Genomic DNA, 20,085 nt, shown 5'->3' on the forward strand with positions numbered 1-20,085 from the left:
GACCCCGAATAACACCACGATGAGCAGACACATTCAAGAGACCTGTTCAGTGAACAGACATTTATGACTGGGGGGGGGGGGCGCCGTAGTACTCGCCCCCTAAATTCAGAATGACACTATTAAGGTCAGCAGGATCTAAAATGGTAGGTTCATTGAATATACGTTTTAATGTTAGGGGGCGCTAAATGCAAAATAACAGCAAGAAGGCCAAACATTTCCAGTGTAGTCTGTTTAGTGGATACCAGCCATGCGACCCGTTAAATGGGGGGCTGAGCTCGGTGAACCATCTGTTGAAATGTATTTTGTAATGTTTGTAGTAATAAACGGCATTGCATTTTTCATTCCAACAGATGGAGTATCACAGACATTTGTAGTAATAAAATGCTTGAGTGAAAATATCTGTGATGCATCATCTGCTGGAATGACAAATGCGATGCATCGTTCTGTTATATGGCATTTTGGTATGGGGCATGAAAAATGGTGTTGATGTTTGTGATGTGCCATTTGTTGAAATGACAATTTCCATACATTTTATGATTACATTTTTACAGAATGTTTAAATCGACGGTGTACTTTAAACATTAACGCTGAATTTAATGTTGATTACTTAGACGGTAGCACAGCTAATATCCAATAAGCCCCATCTGGCAACTGACAGGACCTAAAGGGTCTGTTGCTAACGTCTTGGTGCCAGGATACCACGGGACCCTGCAGAGGCCTTGTACAGTCCATGCCATGACAAGCCAGAGCTGCTTTGGCAACACGAGGGGGACCTTCACAATATTAGGGGGGTGGCATTGATGTTGTGGCTAATCGGTGTATGTAGTGCCCTTCGTATCCATCAATTTGTGTATAGCGCCTTTCATATCTCTATATAGTCTTTCGTATCTGTTTCTCTATAGTGCCTTCCATAGCTATCCTTTATATATAACATTTTTCATATCTATTTTTTCTATATAGTGCCTTTCACATCTAACACTACTATGTGGTCCCTGTTGTATCTATCAGTCTGTGCTTTTCATGCCTAACTCTGCATAGTGTTTTTCAAATCTAAGTATCCCTTTATATAGCGCCTTTAATATCAATCTGACCTTAGTATACATCACCTATAATATCTGTCTCTATTGTGTGATGCCATTCACATCTATTAATATGTAGTGCCTTTTACAGTATGTCTGTGTATCTATGCTTTTGTACTATATATTGCCTTTCACATCTATACTTTTATAAATGTCTGCTATATAGTGCCTTTCATATCTGTCTGTCTTGTTTTCATCTCTTGGCCTCTTTCTCCCACCTTTTGTTCTTTTGCTTCAGACTCCTCCTTTTCCTCCGGTAACTCAAAGCTCATGTAAATTGTGCCCCCCGCCCGAGTCTGAGACCGATTCTCTGGACCACTTCCTGTCTCATACAGTGTGGTGGCCCCCAGATAGCCTTTTCCTTGTCATCAGCCAATAGGGTTCCCTAAACGGGTGCCATCTGCTGCCATTGAGTGTTTTCATGAGCTTGACATCTGTTTTGTCCTCTGGCACAATAATTTCTGTGCTTGATGGCATTGCTTAAAGTGGCAGCGCCCCCTGTTGGCTGGCTGATACAACAGCACCTTTCACTTGCCCCCACCTGCTCTCCTTGTCAGGTCCTGTGGCTGGCTGTTGGCGCCCTCTGGTGGTCCTTGTGACTGTTACACGACTCCAAAGCCATTTTTTTAAACCCTGGGAATTTGATCCAAACCAGTGTCAGGGGTGCAGCAAGCCAAGGCCATCGGGATGGCAGAAGTCCTGGCCAAGAGCAGTCACAACTGTAGTGAGCGGAGCCGTACAGGGCCCACCTTTTATAAAAGCCGGCTGTTCTCATACTGATTTCCTATGGCAGCCCCCAGTTAGTTCCCTTACACCCTGATCCCTGTAGTCACATTGATCCTAGCTGACTGAGTGTTGCCCATCCGCTGCCAGCTCCTCTTAGTCATGTTTCCAGAGGGGTGCCAGGCTGTCTGAGTTCCAAACTCCTTCCTTTTTGCACTTCAGGCCTTGCTTTAAACTGTCAGTGGGTATCATCCTCACAGGTGAAATAACGAGCCAATTATATGAAAGGTGTGTGGGAGACCACCAAACTAGCGCCGAGAAATAATAGGGCAGGAAATGGAATTAATCCTCATCTTGGTACGACTTAAGTCATGCCAAGCTGTCAGGCACCCAACACCCAGGGGCACCGCAACATGTGCTGTTCTGGCACAAGGTCAAGCCCGCCATGGCACATCCTCTGACTTTGGTTTCTACCACTGCTTTAAGAGTCCCCTCATGCCCTCTGGGGGTCCACAACGGCTTCTCCAATTCATGCAACTTGTGAGAAAAGCTGACACGGCATCCTTGAAATGAGTTACACAATATGGATGCATCATACCTGCAAGTGTGCTGGCACAATGGTTAGTGCTGCTTGCTGCCATTTCATGGAGGTGGGTTCAATCCCTCTGATGCCAGCTGCAGACTTGCCAATTAACACAAACAGACATCTACACAGACACGGGGAGAACAGGCCAGTGCCACACAGTGGGGCGCGCTGCAGCCTCACAGCTGGGTTCAGTGCCATGGTTAGATGTGCTCTTTGACGTGTTTTGGGTTTCACTGGTTTCATGCCAGGAAAAAGAATGAGGGCACTAAGTTCTAGTTTGGCATTCTGTCCAGTGTTGGTTGCTGCCCTTACCCTATAATGGAAAATTTGGGACTGCCTCATCACTAACAATCCAAGATGGATTAAACGCTGGTGAGAAATCTCTTTGTATGGCAGAGAAACACCTGGGAATGTGGGCATCAATGCCAGAGCTGGGTTAACACTTTAGACAGGGCACCAGGTAACATGAGCCTGTGCCTACCCTGGCAGCACTAGATGAGGTGCCATTCCACCATTGGGCACACACCCATACCAGGCCAACCTGGACGTAACAATTGGCTTAATCTTTAGGTCATTGGAATGCCAGAGGAAAAGCAAAAAACCCACAGAGGCACAGGGAGAACATGCAGACGGGACACAGTGGACAGCACATCTTGAAAAGGCAAGTAAGGAGCTGCCTATAAGGACACAATTCTGAAGTAACAACCACCCAAACCTACAAGGTGAAGTCAAAAAGGGAGCGGAAGGTTCAAAATTCAGAAAATACACAAAACAGCTCAAGATAATGAACAGTTGAAATCTCTCATTTAATGAACTGCAAGGGACTGTGGGATACCCTCCGTCTTTATAGGGTGATGGGCAGCTGGCCCCGCCTCTGAGAGAACCACGCCCAAGACGCATGGAACACAGCAGGAAAACCTGTGATATACATAACCACCTAAAAGGGTACGAGCAGAAACCGGACATCATAACGGCACACAACAGAGATGCAGTATCTGGCTTATTCTAGACAATTGCTTACGTTTTGCCTACGGGTGGCGCTGTTTTAGAGCCTTTTGTATTTGCTGTTTAATTGCCAACATTTCCCAGAGTAATTTGCAACGTGCTCATTTTTTGATGTCCTCAGAAATTAGGGTGTTTGATTTTGACAGACAATCTATTATTTCACTGTGATAAGATTAATTTTCGCTCGTCTCGGGTATTGAGTCTCTGCTCTTGTTTTTTGACATTCCGAGTTTTGGTTTTGACACTCAGTCGTGTTGACTCCCGGTTTTTAAACTTTTGCCCGTTCACTAGCTATGATTCTCCTGGTCGTGTTTCAATTCAGCGTCTTTTGCGAGTCAGTACACCTATTTAAGATGGCGGCGTCCTACATCTGTTTTAACGGAGCTAAGGCTTCACTCGATTTGTGCATCAGGCTCTGATGTTTTGTTTCTTTTGTGTCTGATTTCTTGGCTTTGACCCTTGGGCCTTGTTTCCCCTCACATCTCCTCATCTTTGCTCACATTCCACCTTCTCAAGGTGCTTTATACAAAATCCACCAACCAGTCACATGCAGCACTGATGGTTTTTCTCACACTGATTGGCTGTCTATTCATGAGTCGCCCAGGGATGTTGCCCTGTGACTTCCCCTCTTGCTCTTTAATGGTGGTGTTTCCTCAAGAGTCCATCAGTTTAAAAGTTGAGGGGCCGCACCGAAGCACACAGTCCAAAATGGCAAACCCCTGTCAGCGCCGCTCCCCAGTTGGCATCACTTGGACTGTTAAATAGACGGAATGCTCTGTAAGACGCTTGGTCCTGTTTGGGTATTCGCCTACCCCTGGCGTTCACACCGACTGTCCCGATGACCTTTTCTTCGCCGACTTAACTTCCCTTTAGTTAAACCCACCCCGACGTGCTCCCAGTACTGTTGCTTCCTGGCAACGGTTTCTCCCAAAGCTGCCTTAATCGCTCTTTTCTGCCTCTGCATATTTAAATCGGCACTCTTTTGTTTTGCTTTTCCTTAAATTATGGAACAGCGTCGCGCGTCTCCCAGCCGGATGGATAGGGCAACGTCTGTCTCCATAGACCCATTAATCAAAATGTCAGAGGTCTGAATATTATCTCGCTCGTCGCGGGCACCCCGGCTCGCTTAATTTATTAACTCCACGCACCTCTGCCTGCTAAGGACTTGATTTTGCTTTTAGATGAGATTGGCTCATTTTCATTTTGAGATCTTTTTGGGAGTGAAGATGAATGGCTCTTCTCCCCAATAAATGCCGGTGCTGCTGATGCCTTTGTTATGCTAGACATACAGTCGTTTGTTTTCTTTGCACGGTTTGTTCCGTTTTCTTCTCCATCGCCCTCATTTTTCCTTTCTAATAACAAATTGACCCTTTGAGTTGTGCCACTGGCCACCGAAGGCATGTCAGAACTTAGAGGCCGGAGCCTGTCCTGGCAACCTCAGGAGCAAGATGGGCAGGAATGCCAGGCTGTCACGGTGCTCCCGGACTCGATTGGTCCTGCCAGTGACCGACCACCTCTATACACCTCCACTCCTTTTAAATGAAAGCAGTTTGAAAGAGCCAGGACTCTCCCTAGGGCTGGTCACCTGACCCAACTGGGGAGGAGAGCCTTGGTGAGGGGGGGTCACCTTGGCTGAGCTGCAGAGGACCTGCATGAAGTCAGGTGAATTTTCACAGATCTGGGTTTGGGGGCTGAACGACCAGACTGAAGCCCCTCTCCTTAATGAAAAACAGATGGATGTCTGCTTGAAGTTTGCAAAATGGCACCTGGAGGGCTTTTAGACTATGAGGACCTTTGAGGTGACCAAGATTAGCATCCTGTCTGGAGGACACCAGGTACCACTCACAACCTGTGCAGTACCAGTCTGAGGGTTCAGCATCAGGGACTGGAGGACGCTGAATGGAGATGTGCTCTGGGCCATTCACCTTCTAACAAAGACAACACAGGAGTGGCCCTGAGACGACTCGGGGAATGTCCTGGAGTGGCCCACCCAGAACACAATCGAATATCGCAGAGGGTCTCCATTCCACCTGACAGAGCTGGAGAGGATCTACAGAGAGAAAAATGGCAGAAAATCCCCATATCCAGGTGGGTGAAGCTTGTCACCTCAAACACAAGATGACTTCAGGCTGGAATTGCTGCCAATGGGGGTTTCTGCAAAGTAAAGAGTCTGAATACTCAACTGGAAGAAGGCGGATGATGTTGAAAGACCTGAACCACCCAATGATTCCAGGAACATCACTAAAGAGCGATGAGCGGAGAGACCACTGATGATGTGTCCAGAAACTCCAACAGATGGCAGAACAAAACAATCGGAGGTACAACAGAAGTGGATGAGATATTTAAGAAAGTACAGGAGAGTAGGATGAAGTGCTATGGACGTGATGAAGATGTGGGCAAAAGAGTGATGGGAGTGGAAGTCCATGGGGAGAGGAAGAAAGAGAGGAGGCCAGAATGGAGGTGGATGGGTGGAGTTAAAGAAGATTTTAAAGTAAAAGGGCTGCACTGTGGTGCGATGAATGGAGAGAAGGTGGATCAGGCACGTCGACCCCACGAAGAAGTGGTAAAAGATGAAGAGGAAGAAGAATCTATTCGCCTTTTTATTTATTTCTGTCCTCTTAAGTTGCATGCAGACACTGACCAGTCCACTCCAACGACTTGGGCAGAATGTTCTTAAATTGATGAAAACAACATGATCCTCCCCCTCCAATCTGGAGTCCCCCCATTCCAGCCCGCCTCCTGAACCACATGGCTGACTGGCCTGCAGCCCCTCCGCACTTCTTTATGTCAGAGGAGGATCATGTGAACGCAACTCGACACGTTGATCACGGTAGCAGTTAAAAGGCCGTGTCGCTCTTAGCTGCTTTATTAGGATTATTGTCACCGAGCGCAGGTGACACACCGGCGAGTCATTAGGACAACAGTCAGAGGTCAGCGTCAGGAATGGCAGGCGCTCCACAGCTCTGTAATCATGGGAGGCGAACACGGCGACTCGGCCCTGTCAGTGATGAATGTGAAGGGCCCGGCGTTCCCTTAATTAGGACTCAAATAATGAACATTTGGTGTTATACATATGGAGGAGACGGCAACTTGACAGGCAGTCGAGATTTATTAGGAAACGCTGACATTCAACAGTGCTGGCGAGAAAGCGGAAATTCATTAAAATGAAGGGACAGCCAGGATTTGATTGTGTTGAGATTTATGGAAATGACATGTGAGTGAAGAGTAAAGAGAAGCCATTTGAATACATGATGGCAACCATTAGAGAAAGCAAAATCGGGGTGCGAGTCAAGACGGGTGGGTGCCTGTCAGCTAAATCGCTCATCTGCGGTGCCTCATCCTTAGGAGGTGCCACAAGCTGGCAGGTGCCCGTTAGATCAGGCAGCGTGAGATGCACTTCAGGTAGAAGAGTCTGAAAGGCGTTGGACACGAGTGTGTGCCTGAACAGGACTGACGCTTACGCTCGAATAAAGACCCCCCCAGGCTCATTCCACGGACGCTTACAAGTGCGGAGGATTAGTTCACGCTAAAATGAAATGCAATCCACTGTACAAGCTCGCCGAAACGCAAGGCTCACTTGAACCGCGTGATGATTCAAAACCAATCAGTCCAGCGATTCCCTGCTTTTGATCACTCTGACCGAGGAATGAAGAATCAGATGATGTGAGCTTCCCCTTTTTTTGTTTTTCTTATGGCTGTTTACACCAACTTTCTTAATGTGGTGGGCTTGTGGTGCCCCTTAGTGCCCTCGAGGAGTTGTCTCAGTTTCTGGCCCACAGTCTGTGTGCTCTCATGGCAGTGAGTTTTTACAGTGCCCTCTAGTGGCTGCACTTGGTGACGGTCTCACCTGTAGAATTGCAGTCTCGTGCCACTTTCACCTCTGGCACCTCTTTGCCAGCCTGTTGGATTGTCCTGGGGGGGTGGTGGGTTGACTGGTGTGTACATTTATGTGTTATTTGTGAAAGACTGGCAATGCGGCACTGAAACCCTCTGGGTGATTATGAAGATAGGATGAAGGCAGGGGTCTGATGGAGAGTTTAATAATCATGAGCACAGCAATTTATTGGATTTTCTTTGTTCTTTTGCAGCTTTTTGCAATTTTTGCATTTGCAACATGTGGCGGCTACTCGGGACAACTGCAAGTGAGTGTCGAGTGTGCAAACAGGTCAGAGAGCATCCTGCGTATCCCCATCGAGTTTGCCTACCCTTTCAGGTACGATTTGATTTATTTTTTTACTTCTAATTTTTTTGGGGGAACAAAAGCCAAAAACAGACAAATGTCTGCATTTTTAACTGATAATGTGGTAATGTGGACGGAGCCAAAGGCCCTGCGTGTTGACCCTAACTGTAAAACGATGGGCATCTCACAGCCTACTGATTTTAAAAATACCACGTTTACGTAGGGTGACCACCCAGAGCATGAGGTCTTCTGAAGGGGCTTCTGTCTCCAACGCTGAGGGCTACATTTAATAAACAAAAGAATATGAATTAAAAAAATGATCCATTAGAAAAAGATGCTAAACAAAAACACCTACTTAAGCAACAGTAACAACGACAGGTCAGCTGACTTGACGACAGGTGGGCTCCACACAAGGTGTACAAAGTGATGAGCAGCAGAGCCAGGGGTCTGAATACTTATGGCAATGGGAGATTGATGGCTTTTTATTTATTTATTTTTTTGTAATAAACTTGCAAAAATGTCTGAACTACTCGTTTTGCTTTGTTTATTCTGTGGTAGTTGGCATTGCTTTATTTCCTGGCACAAAGCTGTAGCATCACACAGAAGTGACGGGGTCCACAGACTTTGTAAGTCCGTACCACCCAGCGCTCTCCAGCTGCACAAAAGGCCGGTGATTTTAAATGTACGGGCCGAAGCTGCTTGTCCCCAGGAGATTAGCAGACAATCTTGGAATGGTGGCAGCGTTGGCTCGTATGCCGCTGTCACATGGAAGAGCAGAATGCCAGCACAGGTGCACATGATTAACAAATTATGTGGCAAGGTGCACTTTGGTGAGCTTGGCACGCCAGCCAAGTTCTGTGCCAAGTGTCTCACACACAGATACCAGAAAATAAAGTGTCCCACAGGCAAGCCTTTGAACCCATGGGGACTTTCTCCATGGCAGGTGGGCACAGCTCCATTTGCTATGCACGGAGCCCAGTTCTGCCACCTTAGAACATAAATTTGACAAACAAGAGGAGACCATGCAGTCCATTGGTCGCTTGTTTGTTTAGCTCATAGCTCAGCAGGCCCCCATATCTCATCCAGGTGCTCCTCCTTAAAGTTTCTCAAGGATTCTGCCTCGGTAATTTGTTTCAGATTCCCATAAGTCTTTGTGTAAAGACGACCTGCCATTTTTTAAACAAAACACGATCTTTGCCCACAGTGACATTATTACATCTCCACAACATCTGTCTTGTCGGTCTGTTTTTCACAACAGAACTACTAAATGGATTTTGATTTGAGTTTTTTTCTAGAATTTGCTTTAACATTCCGGTAGATTTTTGCGTAAGAATTAGAGTTCGCTTGCAGGAGTGATATATTCATGCTAATCCGAGAGAGGCTGCGTGCCAAGGGGAGTACAGCGTGATGTCAGGAGTGGGGAGCCGGGCAGGTCCCTCCTCACTGTCCTGTTTCACTACGACGCGGTCAGAGCCGCAGGGGACAGCTACTCATTTCTAAAAAAATATTTTCGTCCATAATAAAACAACTGAAAATGCAAATGATATGAGCGTCTACCCACAGTTTTGATACGATTTTGATGCCCAATTTGCAGTTGCCAGCTGATTTTGTGAGTCAGCCCAAATTTCACATTCATCTTCTGTCATTGCATGTGCCTGTTGGAAATTTCAGATGGTTGATTTACAGAGTGCACAAACTCACTGGCCGATTTTCTGATGTCACAATAAAATTTCCTGAAAGTCGCAGTGAGCATGCATCGAATCGTACAAGTGTGTAGTATGAGCACCCACCTCAAATGGCATGTCAGTCTGATTGAGTGTGCTCATGCACTTTGAGCGAATATCCAACTGGCGACTGTGTCATGCAGTGCGAGTAGTTGCTTGGCCACGATTTCTAAAAATCGCATAAAACACAATTTAGATTCATACAAGTAATCAACACAATAAGCGCCATGGAAAGCAGCTCTTCTATGCCCGCTGTCGTGGAAAATGTTATACTTCCATTAAAGGAAACCATTCAGAGAATGGGACGTTGTAATAAGCAGGTTCAAATCGGGGAAGAGCCACATAACGAGCACAAACCAATCTCAGCGCGATGAAGTCGACGTGTTTTAGAAATCTTTTTCCAAGTGTTTGTTTTTTGCTGGTTGAAAATACCAGAGTATCGTGTACGAAAGGTGAAAAGGGAGACAAATGTGGGAGCGTAGACGGCCCCCTGAGTAGATTCTGTTGTATGGTTTGTGTTTGACAACCATTGTAGTACGCTGTTCAAAAAAAAAAAAAAATCTAAAAGGTTGGTATGACACGACCTTCCTCTCATCTAAGCTGGCTGTTTTTTAGCACGTTGTTTTCATTTAGGGTCTTTCCCAATTTATTCCTTATTGTAATTTCCATAATTTTGGTGTCACATTTGCAACTTTCCAGTCCTCTGGTACTTCTCCTTGCTCAATTATACCTAATAAAGTTTTAGAAATGAAGGATTTCATTTCTTTAATGCACCTGGTAAAAATCCCACCAGGTCTTTAACACTAGAATTACCAGAGTCTACGAAAAAACTCAGATCCGGCCCACCTTAAAACCGTTCTCACCTCTCTTTTGTCTTCTAAATGTGCCGATTCAGACAAGCAGCAAGTAGTCAGCTATTCCATCCCCCACCATCGCAAAACGTTCACTAAGGTTTCTCAGCTCATGCCTTGTTTGATTATCTGGGCGTGAACTGGAGTTTTAGATTGGAAATAATAGATCGTTATTTGGAACACATGCATTTCTGTGTGTTCCGTTTCTACAGTAATCTGTGTAAACACATTGTTAAAACTGAAATTTTTTCATATTTTAGTAATAAATGTTACAAAATGTAGGCATATAGAATGTGTGATGCCTGACGGCCAAACATCAAATAAACACTTTCACAAATGGTTCAAGGATGTCACAACACCTTCCGTGACGTAACGCTGAGATTTGCTGACTCAGAGCACGGCAGCCCTGCTGTGCCGTAGAGACCAGAGTTCGATTCCCTGCTGGGGAGGAAGTGTGGTGTTTTTTGTTTTTTTTTGTTTTTCTTTGTAGCCTTAAATGGACATAAAATTTATAAATTGGTATGCACTGTAAATCGTTAAGTTTAAAATGTCGATCGCGGTTATTTCTGTTGATTAATTCATGCTTTTTTACTTAAGAGTCAGAATAGGAGCTTATTCAGCTTCTGATCTGACTCAAAGTAACAGCGGCAGTATAAATCACGCCCAATCTGACGCTGTTCATTTTCAAATAATATTGCATTACTTTGACGATGTTTTCTGATTGGTACTGTTCGCATCATAAAATGATTTCTTCAAAACGTCACATATATTTGTTTTGAAATAATGAATAGAGCTGCAAATTACAGGTGCTTGTTCAGTATAATAGGAACCATAGCACAGAGAGGTGTGTTCACTGCAACAAGTACACATGTCGTAAATGTAGGAAGGGGGCTCCTTGGGTGAGTATAGCGCGTCTTTATGTGAAAACAGTAGTATCAGATGGGGAGTGTCTGATGATTGCATATAGCACTGAAGTTACTGCTCTTTACTATGCTTTCCTCTGCATGTCCTGGAGTACAAAAGAAACATCATACAGCAACATGTGGGGACTGGCATGATTGGCTAGACGGAAACAACTTTGTGACGCTGCCGCCAAATACTCACAGAAAAATCCACAAGTTCATAGAGACGCTGTCGCTAAATATTGGCACGCAAATCCACAAGTTAGTAGAGCTTCTGTTTCTAGGTACGATCCCAATAATAAAAAGTGGCTCATACAAAAACAGGTTTGGCTCAAAAAACCCGATTGTGGATTTGCGTATAGCCACCAAAACTTTGTAATGACATGAGACTTCAGGTCACGTGTCTGCAAAAGAACCTAATTGAGGCAACTATTTTAACTGGCAGTGGCTCAGGGGAGAGAGTTTTTATTCCTTGCATCCCCGTTATACCCTCGGATCTCCCATTTCAATTCAAACGCCTCCAATTTCCAGTAAGGCTCTGCTTCGCAATGACAATTAAGTCTCAGGGACAGACTCTACAAAAGGTTGGCATTGATTTGAGGCGAGATTGCTTTTCACATGGCCAACTATACGTTGCATGCTCAAGAGTAAGCTCAGCGCACAGCTTGGTCATATTACAACCGAAGGGCCGAACTGACAACGTGGTATACAGAGAGATCCTTAACAAGTAATTATTTGTATATTTTCCCTCAGTTTAAAAATGTTTACTTTTCTTCTTAACACTTTTTTAAGGCAGTATTTCACCGCTGCAAAGCACGGGTATTTTGCTAGTATATAATATAAACACACACAGAGTTTGGAGTTTGTTTTGTTTCTTTTTATCAATATATATTCTCTTTATTATTTTATATACTGTTTGCCTTTTTGCTTATTTTGATCATCGACTGAGAGCGTGTTTTGAAAGAAGTACGGCTTGTCTGCTCTAACTTTCCCTCAGGTTGCCAGGCCACGGGTCTTGGCGATGTAGTTGCCGGTCCGGACGATTTGGATAAACATCTGAGTGATTTACAACTTAACTGCTGTGTGTGTGTTGAGTGCACTGTGACTCCGTATGGAAGAGTTTAGTTTTGTGGATGATGGGGGGACACTCTAACTCTGTCCCCAAACTGTGTAGCAGTGCTACTTTATAAGAACTGCATCTCCCAGCAGTCCTTGTTGGGGCCAAAGGTGGCCACAGGTAGTTAAAAGGAGGGCAGAGGGCAAAGAGGAAAAAAGTTTGTTTTGGTGCGGTGTGTATTGCGGTTATCTGTCGTTTCTGCCTGCTGTTATTGGAACTCTAATCTTTTTGTCCTGGACTTTATTCGTTTGTTGGGGTCTGGATTGTCTGTCTACCTGTGCACTGAGAACTGTGTTGGATTATTTGGTTTTCCGGAAGAGTGGAGCGCTCCTGAATCAACCATCTGATTTCATCCACATCATCAGTAACTACCGCTAGGACTGTATTTTTCCTTCTCCTTTTCAACATACAGATCGCTGGACTTAACTTGGTCACTTTTCATCTGCATCCTGTTTGGTTTATATGGACTTTGCTGTGTGGTGTTTGTGTTTATATGTAATATCGCCGAAGGGGTCAGGGGTGGTATTACTGATTTCATTATTTATTTTGTGTCATTATATTTGTAATTGTTTGCCTTTCCCAGTGTGCTTTATTGTCTCTGTTGTGAGTGTGTGTTTGTCGATCCAAGGCTGGGGACGTTCCTGGGATCTCTTCTATTAAATAAATCACCGTCATCTTTGACGGTGTGAATCTTAGCGGCCCCTGACCACTACAACTGGAGGTAACACAAAGCAAAAAAAATAACTGGTTTATTAAAGAAATGTCCAGAATGAGTAATGAACTCCGGCAGTAAACACGTTACCAAGAAACGAAAATAAAATCACACATGGTGGCTGCACTCTGAGCCTAGCTAAACAGGCGAGCCCTGTACCCCCTGGGGTGGATGTCCCCTGTCCCAACTCAGTGACACAAAAGACCCCTCAGTGTAGTCTCTCATATGTCCCAATTCTGGGCACTCTTCTCCTTTCCATGGCTCCCCAGTCCACACTATGCTTATACTGTGCATTTCTGACATTGTGATTTCAGACCCCAAAAACCGAAGAAAGGCTGGTATCCAAAAAACAGGGCCGACACTCCAAACAGGCCCGGTGTCAGGATCTGAGGTGATGATGTTCATTCTATTTTTAAAATATAAACAATCTCTGTTTACACTGTTGTTTACAAAAGTATCTCTGTCCAAACTAAAATGACCAAAAAAGCACATGATGTAGCCATTCTCCTGCACATGTTGGCAGAAAAGACAATAGGAAATGTCCTGCTCCGAGCGAAGGCAATGGCAGCCATGAGAATTACCACAAAACTCTACCAACTGGTAAATTCAACAGTCATTTGTGTACACGTGACAATAAACCTACTGCTACCATTCACATGATATGATCTAACGCTACAAGTCTAAGGGTTGTCGGTCTGTCACACGATTACTCACACATCACTTGATCTTGGCCTTAATCGAAAGCTTATGATGTGATATGTGTGACTACCACAACCTCGGTGAAGTTATCAGGCTCTGTCTCTTTGTTACGACAAATTACATAGGCAGACTGAGCGAGAAGGTGGCATGGCAGAAACAAAAAGAAGAGCAGTGGCATCTGCAGAATGGGAGGCATACTGCAGAAGCCAATTGTATTATCAGAAGAATGACAGCTCCGGCATCCACTAAGTGTCAAGCACATGCAGCACTCCACCTGCCTGTACTCCCCAGCTACTGGAGCTAGAACTTTCATCCTGGAAGTAGCAGAAGTCAGCGAGTTTCCTAGTAATAATATGCAAGCACCATTTTGATGCTTTTGATTCTATAATGTGATTCAGGCTATGTATCTGCACCTATGAGACTGAGGCCATCGCAAGACAAAACCACAGATCAGAACTGGCCTGCAAGTAATCGAGCACATCCAGGAATTCACCCTTCTTGGCCGTGTTGTGGCTTGTGATGGGTCCAATGAGAACGATGTGAACAGCAGGATCAGCAAGGCATCTGCAGTCTTTCAGTGACTTTATCTGATTTGGTCCTCATCAGCGATCAGCACAACCATAAAGATTCAGATGTACAATACCATCATCGTGCCAACAGCCATTTATGCCAGTAAAACGTGGAAAGTTACCAAATGCAACTTCCATCAACATGGTCTGCACTGGGTACTCCGCATTTCTTACTTGGACCCTATCACCAACAAGAGACCCTGCAATGGAATGACTTAAGGGAGTTACAGATCTCATTACACAACGCCAGATGTGACTGGCCCAGCATCTACCAAAAACTGCAGTGTACTGGACAATGGCAGGCAGACTAACAAAGACACGGTGTGCAGCGTTCTGAGAAGACCTTCAATACGTCAATATCAAATCGGAAGATGCAGAGGTTGTAGCATCAGATGGAATTCAGTGGCAGGCGTTAGATGCCCAATGTGCCAACCGGCACATGAGGACAGACCTGTGTTTAAGACTCTGCGCACTATGCTTTGCCACAAGGACACCCTCATCTGTTACAACAGCCACTCCAGTAGAAGAATGAATCCCCAAGGACCCGGAATCGAGCAGAGTGTTCAGAATGAGCCCAGTAAGGCTGTGTCGACCAGAACTCAACGGTGGCTTTGGCTTAGTGCCACCGGGCAGATTGCTTTATGGCAGTGTTCTCCAATTCACAAAATATTTCTTGGAAAATTAACAAAGGAGAATGTCAGACTGAACAGCAGGAAAGTCTCGTCGATCTCGTCGATAGCGCTGACTAAAAATGACAAGATGACAAAGGGGAACAAAAAAAACACAGTCTCCTGGGCACTCGTGTTCAATTACATTTCCAGCACTTTCTAAGTGACTTTAACTGTTTGGCTGCTAGTTAGAAAAGTGACATTCAGACAGCGGGGTGCAGAATATCAAATTGTTGGCATATAGGATTGTCACCGGTGGTCTCTGCTCGACATGTAGCCCAGGCAGTTCCACCATGAAGGCACATACAAGAAGAACAGAAAATTGAAAGCTGTGTGTGTGTGTGTGTGTTTAAGTGTGAGAAATGCATACTGTTGGACCTTCCTATGCCAGCCACAGATTCCCCATGCGTAGGGGGCCGTGTTTCATTCCAGAATATGGAACACAGTGCCAGACACCCCCATTTTGTAATCGATACAGGGGATTCAGAAAGTATTGAGACCTCCTTATTTTTCACGTTTTGTTATGTTGCAGTGTTGTCCTAAAATCCATTCTGTTCATTTTACCCTCATGAAGCAACACTCAGTACCTCAGACTATCAAAGCAAAAACTGAATTATGGGGATTTTTGTAAATGTATGAAAGAAAATAAAAGAAAAAAAAACTGAACCGGCACAATGACACAAGTCTTAAAAAAGTATAAATCAAAGTATATATGATGGCCAAAAATACCAAGAGCTCGCTCGCTGCTTTTAATACACGTTCAACAAAAAGATCAGGGGGCTTAAGCTTCTGAAGCCCTCCAGCATAAATAATGATCAGCCCTTACTTTGGGCCAGATGACCTTGTTTAGCTGAAGCTCACACCCTTTCCTTCTCAGGACCCTGCTATTCTAGTAAGGGGATTAAAGGCTGTGCCTATGGCTGTACATCCCATTTTCTTCCCTTCTAAACCCCATTCTGGAGTCTTCCTCACAGAATGCTTTACGCATGAAAACATTCAAAAAGGAAATCCAGGGTGCAGGTTTTCACTCTTTAAGGTGTGTGTGTGTGTGTGTGTGTGTGTAGCCCCCTAAGGATAGGCCTTGTAAATTCAGCAGATATTTCTCTAAGGCGCACCACATGCATTGCAGGATTGCCCTTTTGTGTTTCTCCAGACACGCTTCACAGATTATTGGCAGCTCTCATAACTGCCTTTCTCGTGGCGCGCCATGACTACCCATTTTAAAAACTGGAGAAAGCAGCTGTCTAGCAGCAATCCTGCCCAGCACAGCTGCAGGGTGGGCACTTAGCCATCTGGCCAATGGATGCCAGAGAGGCAGGAAGCCAGCAACCTGTTCTGGAGCAGAATGAAAGCATTTCAGGTTACTTCAGGGGTCCGCACTGTTCACGTTTAGATAATGATGGCCTTTGTGAGCCTTGACCAAACTCTGACAGGTCACACTTTTCACTTTGGTTTTCATGCAGGTGACCAAACAGAACCTGTAGTAACAGGGAGACCACCTGTGGTTTGAAGAGGACTAAAATCCAAGTTAAAGCCCCCGAGGCCACAGTGGTAGAATATACAGTATTATAATCAGACGTGCTCAGCGAGGACCTCGCTGCTTTGGCTCCTGGCTGCAGTGGAAGTGCTGCTCTCTGGGGTTGGTTTGCTCTTCTTACATACTAAGACTAGCACATTTTGAGCTGCAGGATATTTACCCCTGGAAGATGGATGATTATTAAATCTGAGAGGGGGGCCACGCTCTAGCACACATTAAAATGCCTCAAAAAGACCACAAGGGCTGCGGCCCTCATTGAGCACCACCGATCTCCGACACGCGAAAAATGTACACTGTAAAGCAGCAGCTTACCGCCACACGGCGCAGGGTCCTGATGGATGAGCCTTATATTGTTGAGAAGTGCAGACCCGCCCTGGCATCTGAACCCTCTGAATAATGCAAGGCTGTTGTGGCTCGGCAGACATTAGGATTTGATTTAATGCAAGTCTGCTCAGGGTGCTCCCCTGCGCTGCAGTTATAAAAAGGAATGAATCTTTAATGGTGCCTGCAACTGGTGTAGCGCTACCTACTGGTTCATGGTCACGTGTGCAGCATCTAAGGAGTGGGATGGGCGAATCACATGAGAATTGATCTCAGGGAATTCTGAAATTACGTGTCTTCTCAAAACACTTGGGAATAATAAAATGCCAACTAAGACGCACGCTCTGTAACTGACTGCATTTCTGTATATAATACTTGTATTTTTTTGTTTTTTATAACCATATTATTTGGAGGCCTGTGGTGTAGTGGTTAAGGCTTTGGACTTCAATCCCTGAGGTTGTGGGTTCAAAGTCCCCTACTGATAACTGTGTGACTCCGAGTAAATCACTTCACCTGCCTGGAAAAACAAGAAATGTAACCAATGGTGCCTCGATTGTCGCTAGCCATCTTGGGTAAAGGTGTCAATCAAAAATAATATTCGGTCACTGGAGATGCTTACATTCAATTACAATACAGTTTTACAGGAAAGTGCATGCTTGTGAATTGAAACGTGTGAAATAAATGATTATCATTACTTAATGTTTATGATTTCTATTTGTTTACGGCATTCAGTCAAGTACACTATTTCTTGTTGTGTATGTAGTCCCCCTTTAAAGCCTGCAAATGTAAGTGCTTGACGTGGGTGCACCTGATTCCCAGACGACCAAGTGCTACACTGACGTGTTAATGTGAGGGAGCACAGAGCATCGCAATTTGTGTGGCGTCTCCATCACAAACCAAAGCACCAGGATTGAGGACGGACGTTGGAGTATTGCATCACTTACGTGAGCGCTGAACCTGAACAACGGGTTTCAGGAGGGAGAAACAAACCGGTTTCCCTTGTAGTTTCCAGTAACACGACCGGAGGCTAAAGGCTGATGGAGTGGAACAGATGACCAGAATGAGAGCCTGAGGGCATCCACCAGCACTGCTAGTCAACAGCGAAAAAAACGGCGCTTGTTAACATCTCAGCTTCGACGGACGTTCTCAGTGCATTTCACACATCCATTTTTTTCCTGTCCACAACACCAGCACGTCTTCAGTGGTCTGTCCACACTGTTGTTTATTGGTGCTATTTGTACGGTTCACCAGTCGCTGCTGCACCGTTGTTTATGTGCAGACTCTCAGTGCAGCACAGCGCATGTAGAATGCCATAATATTAATAAATATTGATAAATGAAAAACAAGTGTTGGTTAATTTTCTTCAATAACGTCATAAAATTTTGCTCAATTGAGGCATAGAATTTGTTTTCTTTTAGATTTGAGGGTATTTAGTTTTTGTATTGCAGAGGACGGGTTTACCCCTAAACACTAAAATATCAAGATGTCCTTTCTTAGTGGAGACCCATGTCGATGTACCGCCCTGCCAAATTCCAGTGCGTCAGTCCGTCAAGTCTGCATTTTATATACTGTATCTACAGACAGACAGTACTGTGGGCCTGCATACATTTGGTATTTTTGCCCAACAATCTGCTCCTAGTAACCTATAATGACAGCCAAATCCTGTTTTCAGAAAGGTGTGCAAAGATTAATAAAAATCAAAAGTCAAATCTCTTTCCTAGAAGTATTCAGACCCCTTGCTGTGGCCCTTCAGGTGCCTCCCATTTGCTTTTGTTTTCCTTGAGATGTTTCTAGAACTTCACTGGCCTGTCTGCCATATGGTGCCTTTCATGGCCATCTATTTATCGATCTAAAACTCAGTGGGCACTTTATAGGGTTCACCAATCACGTGGCTCCACCTCAGTTCATATACCATACCAACAAGATTCACTACTGAAGGAGGTGTACTTGTAGTATTGCTGTATGTGGCCTTGAAAGGAGGGGAGCAGAGGTTCACTTTTGTAGGGTCCCATCTCATATGGACATAACGGGCAGTGGCATTGAAAGGCAGCCCTAATAGCAAATGAAGCACTAAAAGGTTGGAGGTGGATGTGGTTGTTAAAATAGGCAAAGACAAAGTAAAATCAATAATTAAGGTGGTGGGGATTAGCAAATGGCAGGAGGTGTGGGCCAGGTGTTCATATGGCAGGTGGTATTATGAATTATTCAGTTCACTTCAAGTTGAGCTAAAAAGGAGGAAATATGGATGGCACGACTCAAACTAAAAGTAGGAATTCAGGGCAGAGTTTGTAGACTTAAAAACACCAGGAACAAAGGGGTCTGCTGAGAGGATGATGTTAAAGGTGGTGTCCAGCAGGGGTCAGGGCTGGTGCTCCTGCTCTTTTAATTATCTGGACAGGAGCACAAAAGGGCCAGACCAGGACCTGCATAGACTCCCTCAAAACAGGCCTCACCCTAGGCAGCTAGACCCCAAACTCAACAGGCAGGCCTTCAGGCCTGCACTGGCTTTAAAAAGGCAAAAATACTTTTTAGTGCCCCAAAATACACAAAAATGCCCTTCTGACTTGAGAAGATAAGACAAATGATTAATCTTTATAAAAGAAGAATCTTCATAATAAAAAAAAAGGAAAATAGGGAATAAAGCCTGGCTGAAACATAAAATGTGGGAGGAATCTGCAAAAACTAAGGAATTACCCCACTCATATAGCATCAAGGGCAACAATTGAACCCAAGTCCCTGGAGCTGTGTGGCAACTTCTCTCACCTCTGTGTCACCGAGACTAAAATTAGATGAATGGAAAATGAAGGCCGCTGGGTATAATTAGAGAATCACAGTCGTGTTTTTATATGTAAAGCGTATTCCATGTACTTGGAATTTAAAATGACCAGTTATTAGACATAAATTTCAATACTGATGGATTTTCATGTTTCCCCAAGTGTGAAAATGGCCGACCTTTGTCTGGCGCCCTGCTCTCCACATTAGCATTCTGAAGTATTTTCACAAGTCGCTTTAATTGTGAGGATTCTAAATTGTTTTGCACTTAAATCCCCCGGCCAGCTCTACATATTATCTATTTGTGTCTCTCTCTTGTTGGGTTAGTGATGGTCACGTGTGACAACCTGTTTGACTGTGATGTCACCACTGACACTCAAATGACCAAAAAATTACCAAAGATGCAAGTCGAGCAGTAAAGAGTAAATCGGTATGCAGCAGTACTGTAATATAATCAACCATTCATGTTCTGTTTAGTCCACAAGAGTCCATGTTACAAACAGTAGGCAAGTAAAACATAAAAGACTTAATGTTAGGTTTTATGCAAATATTTTTTAAGAGTTTAGCAGTGAAATGGAAACAAAATAGTAAAACAATAAATGTTTTACTAATATCTGATATGACCTTTTACAAACTACTT

At 44.5% G+C, this 20,085-nt stretch overlaps 1 protein-coding gene across 2 annotated transcripts in view; it reads left to right on the plus strand.

Annotated features, from left to right (window-relative positions):
- The window catches only part of synpra (synaptoporin a), a 206,665-nt gene that overhangs the window by 171,094 nt on the left and 15,486 nt on the right, over positions 1-20,085 (plus strand). For both annotated transcript variants that reach the window (XM_028824550.2, XM_028824551.2), the window contains one exon: positions 7,482-7,606. In XM_028824550.2, coding sequence (XP_028680383.1) covers positions 7,482-7,606 — 125 coding nt within the window. The remainder of the gene's footprint in view (positions 1-7,481; positions 7,607-20,085) is intronic.

Source organism: Erpetoichthys calabaricus, chromosome 18, assembly GCF_900747795.2.
Source record: "Erpetoichthys calabaricus chromosome 18, fErpCal1.3, whole genome shotgun sequence".
NCBI lineage: Eukaryota > Metazoa > Chordata > Cladistia > Polypteriformes > Polypteridae > Erpetoichthys > Erpetoichthys calabaricus.